This window comes from Odontesthes bonariensis, chromosome 22, assembly GCF_027942865.1.
Source record: "Odontesthes bonariensis isolate fOdoBon6 chromosome 22, fOdoBon6.hap1, whole genome shotgun sequence".
NCBI lineage: Eukaryota > Metazoa > Chordata > Actinopteri > Atheriniformes > Atherinopsidae > Odontesthes > Odontesthes bonariensis.
Window position 1 is genome coordinate 30,399,687 of NC_134527.1, and position 10,913 is coordinate 30,410,599.

The 10,913-nt window shown below is 40.5% G+C and overlaps 1 protein-coding gene across 2 annotated transcripts; it reads right to left on the reverse strand.

Moving 5' to 3' along the window:
• Positions 1 to 2,349: 2,349 nt before the first annotated feature.
• On the reverse strand, positions 2,350 to 9,425 carry psmb7 (proteasome 20S subunit beta 7). Of its 2 annotated transcripts, XM_075455583.1 has the most exons (9): positions 9,317 to 9,425; positions 7,654 to 7,747; positions 5,984 to 6,081; positions 5,698 to 5,838; positions 5,394 to 5,509; positions 5,218 to 5,276; positions 4,937 to 5,088; positions 3,394 to 3,420; positions 2,350 to 2,555 (listed from the first exon to the last, which is right to left on the reverse strand). In XM_075455583.1, the coding sequence occupies exons 1-9, from the start codon at positions 9,376 to 9,378 to the stop codon at positions 2,444 to 2,446; spliced, it is 861 nt and encodes a 286-aa protein (XP_075311698.1). In that variant the 5' UTR covers positions 9,379 to 9,425; the 3' UTR covers positions 2,350 to 2,443. The 2 variants fall into 2 exon arrangements, with proteins under 2 accessions (XP_075311698.1, XP_075311699.1); XM_075455584.1 differs by lacking the exon at positions 3,394 to 3,420.
• Between the last annotated feature and the right edge of the window lie 1,488 nt (positions 9,426 to 10,913).

Below are 10,913 nucleotides of genomic sequence, written 5' to 3' on the forward strand. Positions count from 1 at the left end.
TTGGGTGGTCTATGGTTTCATTTGTCTGCAAATCTATATTGAAATCGTAACTTCGTAGAAATCGTAATTCCCACAAGGCAGTGTATTTTTTTTGTTCCCTTACCTATAACACCCATACTGAGCCGCCGGATCCACCCCCCCTCTGCGTTCCGGCACCTCCCACTTTACAAATTAAGCACTGCCGCAGCGTATCAAGCCTCAAATATCATCTCAACGCTAAACATGTAGCAGCTAGCGTGGAAGCTAACAGGGGCCCAACGCAGCTTAACATCCAAGATTCTATATACTGTGTTTTCATGCATGCTACATTCAGATTTCAAATAGGGATATGTTCTGTGTTTGTTGAAATATTGTTGAAAATGTTAATTTTCTAAAGGATAAAGTATATGCGATTAAAATGCGATTAATTTCAAAGTCTGTAGTTAACACGATTAAAAATTTTAATCGAGTCACAGCCCTAGTTAGCCTGGGAATTCCCATGCTGCTTTGCGCTCGATTTCATTCTCACTGCAAAGTCAGCCTGGAAACCACCGCCCTTATTTTTGCCAGAGTTTGGGAACCAATCACAGAACGGGGGGGGGGGCAGCAAGACGATGACGACGTCTATGCGCTACACCGAAGCTTGTAGAGTGTTAATCCAACATGACAGCGGACACAACGTTACCGTTCAATGCAGCCTTAGAAAGTGTTTCGGAGTAGATTCACCCTAGGGTCATTTGAACCGTGACATCCAGCCAAGTAGCCCACCCGAAGTTTTTCCGATATTGGCTGAACATCAGCTGAGTTACTGAGTTATCCCGAATAGCTTAGTACAAGCGCTAACGGACCCTGGCAGTATCTCCAAAATTACCACACTAAAATCACATGCCATGACACCAAACTTCTACAGTAGTACAAATATGGTCTGTACTCACAAAATGATGCATTTGGAAGTTTGTACATAGTCCAGGAGTTTATTATCATCAACACAAGCCTGATAGCTTTTCTGCTGCTAAAGCTTCGTCGACGTCACTTCTGGGAGCTTGGAGCTTCAAAGTAAGATGAGGGTTGATCTGCTACTGTAGACAACAAACCAAGGCTGCTCAATTTCTCCATTATTAAAATAAATTCACAACTCTACAACATAAAAATTCATGTAGAATATAGCATATAGGCCTACTTTGTTGTCAATTTAAGTAGCTTAGAGCGCAAGTTTACTTTTATTTTCCATTTTTTTCTTCTTCCTCGTCGAATTTCTGTCGTCATCTGGTATAAATGATATAAACGGCTCTAGGCATTCGTAAACCACGCCTCAAATACGAGAAAATGCACACCTAGTTCCCAGACCACCATCTCATCGAGATTGTGGACGTGTCAGCCAGGCTAAGCCCTAGTTACATTGTATCGCTTTAATACGTACCACGTCCCCTCTGGGCTTCCGTATGAACCATTTACCATCGACAACGTTTATTGGCTCTTTAGAATAATAATCTAGTCTCACTGCTGTCCCCAAGTTTTCCAAATTGCTAAAACACCAAAGCAGCTACTGCCATCTACTGGTCAACATGTTTAGTGCATAAAATAACGCTACTCAGGTGAAAACAGGTGCATTTTGTTGTTAGAAGACCATTAGTGTAATCTATATAGATATCACCAAATAATCAGTGGCACAATAAACTATTACAAAAATAATTTTGCCAACAATATCATGCACACAGTTAGGCCGTAGCAATGAACCGTAGCCGATGTAGAGCTCACTACTTCAATGTCTCAATAGAAGACGCACAAAGAAATGAACTCACCATCAAGTATTTCTTGCGATCTGTGGTCAGATCATCCAACTGCACCCACATCAAGCTTGAGTGGTTAAGGATAGGGGGTAAGGTTGGGGGGTTTGTGGGGCATGGCTGTAGGTCAAACATTGATTCTAAGCAGATGTAACCATGTTTCCTTTAAATCAGTGAAATGTTGCCTTTGCGGTATGCTCCCGGTATTTGCCATGGTGCAGAGTAAAGCTCCCGTCTGAATTCTCTGACAGAGGTTATTCCCTAACTTTAACATTACACAGCAACCTCTGCCTGGAGCGTGCCAAAGGTTCTCCAGCATGATCCTTTCACTACTATACTTCACTGTGGAGATGGGCTTCTCAGGCTAATACATTTGTGCTTAGCCTTCTCAAACTTAAATTAAACATAAATAAAAATACAACTGTGATTCCATAACATTCAACAGGAGTTGTTCAAGGTGACAAACTACTTTTTTTAAATTGAAAAACTAAAGGAGTAAATCGGAATTATCATTTCAGACAGCAGATACTCTTTTAAGGAAGCCGTTTTATTTTCAGCCTTTGAGAATGAATAAAAACACAAATCAACTCAAACTCTTTTATTGTAAACCATGGAAAAACAACGTTTGTGTCAGGAATTCTGAGGGGTAGTGAGTCACATCAAGAAACATGACACTATTAGGAGGTATCCATAGTTTGGACAGACTCCTCAACCAGCTCCAGGTCCAGCGGGGTCACAGCCTTCGTCAACACAGCTGTGGTTCCCCTTTTGTACTTGTAATCACCAGCTCTGCATCAAGAGGGAAAGAGGAAGATAAAACAGTTACCTACATCCATTACATCTATGCTCTATGTAGACCAGGGGGCGGCAACCTTTAACTCTCAAAGAGCCATTTGGACCCGGTTTCCACAGAAAAGAAAACACTGGGAGCCGCAAATACTTTTTCACATCTAAAATGAAGATATTGTTTTTTTACCTTTACGCTTTGTATAAATAACTATAGTGTGTTCCTTACGAAATCCATGAAGTGCAACAGAGAAAATTTCATTTTATTTATGTAATGAACACATTTTGAACTCTTAAAAAAAATAATAAAAAAATTAAAATAAAAAAAAAACACACCGAGTTGAAGGTCTCTTTCTCACCATAAATTAGGCTGGTGAGCCACTCTGGTCAGAGGTAAATGCAAACGAATCTGCCCAGGCATCATTAAATGTTCTATTTTCTTCAGATATTTTTCTTTTCTTACATTTCTCCATACCTGGGGTTAAAAGTCTCCATGCAGGCAAAGCGTTTTGGCAGGAATATACCGGCTTTCGGCGAGTGTAACGCATATTTTGAGCGACGAAAAATAATGAAAATAATAAAATATAATTTTATTTTAATATTTCAAGATCACAATAATCTTCCAAGTTAGAACTACAATAAAACACACAAATAAAATACACTTCAATTAGAAGTGTATTTCCAACACACACACACACACACACACGCCAGGCATATTAGTCATGAAATCCAACTAAGCAATCCAAGCGGGTAAAATGAACGGGTTGGTTAGTAGTTAACTTAGGTGAGTGGGAGTCAAGGCAGTTAAGTCTGCATTCAACCAGAACACAATTTTACTCACAGCTGCAAGGCCTCTAGCTCATTTTGTCTTCAAGCAGAAGAAGCAACAGAACATCAATTCAGGCGCCGTTTAGAAAGGGATGCAAGTACGATTCATGAGAGCAGCGTCCCAACATGCTTTGTGAGGACGTTAAATGACAGAAGGGGAGAAACGCTCGCACCTTGCAACAACACACCAGCACAATTGTTTAACAACAGTTTAACAACAGTTTTCTCACACATATTAACCAAAATGCAGAAGCAGTTCTGTCCACTGATTAATCAGACCCACTTTCCTTGTAGTGGATCAGAGCATTTGAACAGAGGCTTTCAGCTTCTATCAGCATCAGTCAGGTTCTGCTGTGCCCCGATGCTAAGCCAATTAGCATCGGTGCGACTATTCTAACAGCCGGTCAGCTGCTACAGATGAATGGCAGCACAGTAGGTGTGGGCGATATGGGCAAAAAAAAAAAATCTCGATATTTTTTAGGATTTTCACGATAAAGATATTTTGACGATATTTAAAAAAAAAATTAAAACTTGCATTAAGATCACAATAAAATGAACATAAGCATGCAAGTCTAAGCACACACGGCCGGTACAGTGAAACTGCGAATGGCTCATTAAATCAGTTATGGTTCCTTTGATCGCTCTACCGTTACTTGGATAACTGTGGCAATTCTAGAGCTAATACATGCAAAACGAGCGCTGACCTTCGGGGATGCGTGCATTTATCAGACCAAAAACCCATGCGGGGTGCCTCTCGGGGTGCCGCGGCCGCTTTGGTGACTCTAGATAACCGCGAGCCGTTTCTCAGGCTACTTCTCCCTCCGGAGAGGGAGCCTGAGAAACCGCTACCACATCCAAGGAAGGCAGCAGGCGCGCAAATTACCCACTCCTGACTCGGGGAGCCGGTAGTGACGAAAAATAACAATACAGGACTCTTTCAATTCTTTAACGAGGATCAATTGAAGGGCAAGTCTGGTGCCAGCAGCCGTGGCAATTCCAGCTCCAATAGCGTATCTTAAAGTTGCTGCAGTTAAAAAGCTCGTAGTTGGATCTCGTGATCGAGCTGACGGTCCGCCGCGAGGCGAGCTACCGTCTGTCCCAGCCCCTGCCTCTCGGCGCCCCCTCGATGCTCTTAGCTGAGTGTCCCGCTGGGTCCGAAGCGTTTACTTTGAAAAAATTAGAGTGTTCAAAGCAGGGCGTGGCGCCGTGGTAAGGGCAGAGGACCACTGGCGCCGCACTTTATTGATTTTTGGCGATTGAAAAAAAAAAAATATATATATATATATCTATCTCGATATTGCAAAATAACTCATCGTCAAAACAACATTCACGATAATTTCGCAAACGATACATATCGCCCACCCCTACAGCACAGACATCAATCTCTGCAGAAACACCTGATCATCTGGAGACATGGCACCTTGAGTAAAGACAACCCTCTGAGGGCCAAACTGATATCCTGCAGTGAATCAGATTCTCCTTATCTGAGCATGTACAGGAATCGATCCCGAGTGAAACCAAAGAGTACAAGAGGTAGTAGAGGGGGTGGTTCTCACCTGATCCCCTTCTTGTTGGCCTCATCCAGGGGCCTGACGTAGTCCACATTGCCCTTAGTTATAACACACACGTCAATGTTGCTGCCAGAGCCCAGATCATTAAAGATCCCTGCAGCGATGGCGTCACGCACCAGTCGCTTCGCTTCTTCTTCCTTTGAGGAAATATCCACATGGATGCTCAAGTGAAAACAATCATGTCACATCAACTTATACAAGGCTAGAAAACTTCTGAAAAGGTCTGTGTGACGTGGTGCTGGGAATTATACGAGTTCTACACTCACCTCCATGTTCGGCTTGTAGCGGTCTTCAAACACAGCCATGGCAGCCAGGGACCCAGAGCCTGGAGAAAACCAACAGGTGGATCACTGATCTGGCATTGCTATCTGCTAACAACACATTCCCCATTTCACATTGTGTGCAATATGAGATCCACGTAAGGATAATGAGTGACACTGACCCATGGTGACGTAGGGCAGCTTGTCAGTGGAGCCATGAGGATAGATGCTGTAAAGATGAGGACCATTGCAGTCTACTCCACCCAGAACCAAAGCAGCACCAATGTAGCCCTGATACCTGGAAGCATCCACATGAAAGAGTGCTCATTCACATGTTGGACACTTTCTTACCATGTCAGGACTAAGAAAAGACATTCAATAAAAATACCAAATTTTACATGAAGATTGATTTGGTACCTTTACCTGTACATCTTTGTGTTATTTCAGTTTGAAGAGGTTAGACAGTAGCAGGGCACAGGGACATACCTGAACAGCATTTGTTTGAGCATGCGATTGGCAGTGGCCACGCGTGGCACCCGGCCTGTGGAGAGGGCGTGCAGCTCCAGGTTGGAAGAGATGATCTGAGTGGTCATTTCTGTGTCTGCAGCTGTTCCTGCCCCACAGCAGCTGGATGAAAACACAGTTGCACAGCACTTTTATGTGTATTCACACGCAGTCAATTATTTTCATTTGAACACAACTAATTGTATGCAGAATATTGTAAAGACAAACCATCTGCTTTTTCACTTGCAGTCTGTGCAGCATCACTTACTAAATGTTGGGCGAGATGTAGTGGATCTTGGAGCAGTTCTTGTCTGCCACTATCATGCCCTCAGTGGCTCTGGTGTCAGCTCCGAGGACAACACCATCCTGAACAAGGAATCCAAAAATATCATTTCAGCAAAGTGAAAGAATTACGGTGGCGGTGCCATCTAAGTATCCACCTCTCCCTGTAATGTTTGACCGCATCAAGCCCCAGTACATACTGCAATGATATGCAAATATCATGAACCAAAACTCTGTTCCTGAGCACATGCACTGATTTCCAGGACAGAATCAGGTCTGTTTCTAATACAGAGCTGCCTGAAGGTCACACACATCCAATATTTATTTCAGCCATATGTCTCCAGGTTCTCTGAAGGTTTTGATGATATAATGTACCGTATTTGGTGCAATCATTTTGAAGTACATCAAAATGCACATTATGCAGAATGTCCTCAGAGAGTGAAGTTCTTATGAAAATGGTTGTTAAAGGGAGATGTTAAAGAGTCAGGACAGAAAACTCTAAGAAATACATCTGAAAATAGAAAATGTACAACAAAATAAATTAAACACAAATGGTGAGTTAGGTCTTGGTTCAATAGGCTATGTGCAATCATTTCAATATGTTTTAATAAACATTGAACCAGTCCGGCCCTCGGTGTATTTGACTTTGACATCCCTGAACTACAGGGAGCCGGTTCTCTTCAAGAACTTTATGCATTTACTTATTTTTTATACAGTATATCCATACGGGCAAACTCCCAATAAAGCTGCTCTGATTCACAGAAGTTTTCTGCTTCTCCTGTTACGTGAATAAAAAAATGCCAGAAATTGTTATTGAAAAGCAGCCCATAAGAGAAAGTGTTAATTCATGGTCACTTTAAAACTGCTATTCAGCTTTGATAAAATACATATAACATACCCTCTCTGTAGTGATTTAGGCTATATTTACCTTAACTATGATCGCTTTCACGAAGCAGAAGGGCAGACACAGATGTTTCGACAGACAGAGGTTTTCGCTCTGGAAGACGCACTAATTATGAGTTAACAAGACTGGCGGCGTTTATCTCCTTTTAGGTTGTGATATTTTATGTTTTGAATTTTTAATTCACTGTCTGAGGAAAAGAGTGTGTAAAGAGTCTTACAATCAGTGCAGATTTGAAAGCCCTGCGTATAGGACATTGATTTACAATCAGTGCACATTTTCAAGTGCCTGCCCGCATCGATAGAGCGCTTTAAAAACTCAGATGTACGCTTCCGATGGTTTGGAAAACCTGGAACAGGTTCTTGATTCCATTCTTATCAAACATTCAAAATTTCTGCCAATGCAGCACAGACATAATTACGAATGGGAAATTGTAAAAATGTCTTCTTGTAGATGGAATTGATCTTGAGAAAGGTGACATTTTGCAGTTCAAGATATTCTGTCAGTTGCCATATCACCTTGTGTAGAAAGTAATAGAGTGTGTCTTGACGGTCATTTACATGAGGTGGCATTGTTTATGTTAATGGAAAACAAAAAGGAAAAAGTATTACAAAGACAGATTATTTCAACACAGCAAGAGAGATTAAAACAATATGTATTCTTACAAAATCATGCTTAAAAAGATTTCATGCAGAATTATGCAGACATTAGATCCCAACCTGTGCATGGGAGGCAGTTTGCCCTCAGTCACTCACCTTGAAGACAACGCCACAGATGGTAGTTCCTGTTTTTCGAGCAGCAGGCAAACAACATCCCAATTTGTTAGCTTCACCTTCCAAAACTGCATTTCTGAAATGAAATATATTAAGATATGAGGCACATTCATCACTGAATTATACATGCAACGTAAATCTTAAAACTATTTTGTCAATCAATGAATCCATGGACGTCGGAACTGTTCTCTGAAAGGGGGTGTGGGGTTTTTGTTGGGAGGGACGCACACTCATCAGTGATTAAGGATTTGATTTGAAGTTATTTCACAATAGCATGCAGTTATAAGAGAACTAGAATGGATGTACCCGGCATCTTTATTGTTAAGAATAATAATAAATCAAATTTGTAACGCACTTTTCATTAGCAAAAATCTCAAAGTGCTACAAAGTACAACTAAAATCAGGGATAAAAATCAACATCATAAAAAAAATGATGTTGATGAAGAAAATGAAACATAACAAAATCAAGCCATTTAAGGAACATAACAGCATTATTTGTACCCTTGAATGTTTCATTTATTCAGTAGCGATACTTTACATACCCCGGCATAGCAGATAAAATACACCAGAAATTTAAAAAAAAGAAAAGTCTGCGCTCATGACTCTGGGCTTTCATGCATTTCCAAAGTGGACCTTCTCTCAGGTGACCTACTGATGAAACTTTTAAGCAGGGTTGAGACGTGGCTTTCACCCATAAGGTCACTGTGAGCGTTCACAAAGGCCTAACGTGTTGGTCTCTCCTGCGCATGGTGTTGCGCAGCCAGATCTTCAGCCTGCGCAAAGCTGAGAAAGAGCGCTCGGATGCCGCGACAGATATGGGCAGACAGAGCTTAATGAGCTTCTCCACCTCTGACAGCATGGAGCGGGTTTGGGACTACAAGGTTTACAGGATCACAACATCCTGGATGGTGCCAACTTCACACATCCCTCAGTATGTCCAGCTCAAGGCTTAGCCGCTCTCGTGGAAAGTGGGTCAGTTCCGGGGAACCCACATCCACTCGTTTCCCCTGAGCCGCCTCAAGAACTGCCCGCTCTCGCCCTGGGCTACTGTATGTAGTCAGGCAGGCTGCATATCACAAAAGCATATTTCTGTGCATTAATTATATGAAATAGATAAATGTAAGTCAGACAAATTTAGTTTAAATTCAGATTCTTTATTCTTTTAAAGCGTAATGCAGTGGGTAGGGATGCTGATGGGGTGCGGGGTGGGCGGCCGCATCCCTAGTTCCGACGTCTATGAAGGAATCTATATCCTTTGAAAAATAATAACTGTGAAATTGCCCTGTAAGCACATCGCTTTAATTTTCGATTCGGAAGCCAACTTCATCGTCGTACCCGCGAAGGTTTTCCAGAACATATACCAAAAATAACGTGAATTATTACCGGCTTACTTTCGTATAATAAAACCAAAACAAACTAAAAGCGTTCGGAAAAAATAGTATTAAATTCAAACGTGGGATACATGTGACTTAATATTACAGTTGATGGAAATGCCTGAGTCATTCTATGAACAACAAGTTAGCATGCTCCCAAACAGTGTTTACATCCTGTGCTCCACACAGAAACTAGATTCAAAAGGCAAAACATATTGAATTCAATAATATCATAATTGTAAAACGTTTTTCATTCACTCAAAAGCGTTTACCGTTTGCAGTTTTCGAAACTGAATCCACCGAAAGGAGGTCGGCTCACAGCTAATGTCGCCATCTTGGTGGATGAAAACTGGTGTTTCCGGGAAGTAGAGGAAGCGGCCGGCCGGAGATGCTTAGACCAGAGAGTCTCTATTATGTAAAAGGGCTGTGCTTAGACCTTGTTGGAAAGCGTTCCGCGACTGAGAAAACTAGACCCAGGCTGTGTTCAAAATGTCCACTCGTTCACTATGTACTTCTTTACATTTTGGGGGAACTGGGTATTTTAAGTATTTTGTCCGAATATTTGATTTTGATTTGATTCACATTTGTTATAATTTCTAAGAATGAATGAGCTTCTTGCTATACCTGGGTATATGGTGTTTACTGAATACTGTCTTAAAAATGTATTGTTACATTTATCACTTACTAGGTCCAAATCATCTAATTTTATTTTATGTAAATTTGGAGTTGGAATGATAAAGATATTGTTCTTTACTGATTGGATAAGGACTTGTGGGATATTATGTATAACTTTCCTATAAGTCTCACTGGAACAACTCATGCTATATTTAGCATTAAAATAATTCAGTTCAAGAATATTTCCATTATCATCCATTATATGTCTAACAGACCAAATTTGTTTAGTCACCCAGTCTTCCATAAACACAGACTTCCTTCCACTCAATATTACCCGATTATTCCACAATGGTACATTATGAGGGCTGAAATTATGCTTAAACATCAGTTTCCAATTTAACAAAAGCTGTTGATGAAATTTGGATAATTTTATGGGCAGTTTTGAGATTTCAAAATCACAGACTAAGAGAAAATCAATGCCTCCAACTTTCTTAAAAACAAGAGAAGGTAGCGAGAACCATATCTCATCATGATTTCTTAAAAAAGAACGAAGCCATTTGATCTTCAATATACCATTCATAATTTCAAAATCAATTGCTTTTAAACCACCATCCTGATAATCCTTTATCAAATCTCCATTTTTGATGTAGTGATGCTTATTTTTCCATATGAAATTAAAGTTCATTCTATTGATTTCTTTTATAATTCTAGGTGGGATGGCGAGGGAGTATGCTGGATAAATTAATCTGGATAATGATTCAACCTTGGTTAACATGGTTCTACCGAATAGCGTTAAGTCTCTTTGTAGCCAATTATTTAAAGTTTTTTTGCACTTGTCAATAGTATTTTGCATATTCTTTTTTTCACTAACTTCTTCACATTTAGTTATCCAAATCCCTAGATATCTGGTCTCCTTTTTGACAGGCATATCATACAACGAAGAATCAGAAGAGTCATGGATACTCATGAGTTCACATTTGTCCAGATTCAGGTGCTGAGAAAAAAACTTTATTGTTTCTAAGGCTAATGGAATTTGATCCTTATTTCTTAGAAATATAGTTGTATCATCAGCAAGCTGACTTATAATCAATTTGTGGTTGTTTATGTCTAACCCTTCAATGTTTGAATTTAAAACAGTAATAGCTAGTAGTTCAGTGGCTATAATAAATAAAAGAGGTGAAATACTGCAACCCTGCCTTATGCCTCTTTCTACCCTGAATCTGGAACATGTACCTTCTGAGAGAGAAACACAGC

What these genes read in the sequence shown, in the direction of transcription:
- psmb7 (XM_075455583.1), bottom strand. Translation starts at nt 9,378, where the DNA reads ATGGCGACATTAGCTGTGAGCCGACCTCCTTTCGGTGGATTCAGTTTC. An exon ending in GCCAACAAGAAGGGGATCAG is followed by an intron (nt 3,421 to 4,936) that starts GTGAGAACCACC and finishes TTCTGCTTGAAG; the next exon opens with ACAAAATGAGCTAGAGGCCT. An exon ending in GAGCTAGAGGCCTTGCAGCT is followed by an intron (nt 2,556 to 3,393) that starts GTGAGTAAAATT and finishes CTCTTGATGCAG; the next exon opens with AGCTGGTGATTACAAGTACA.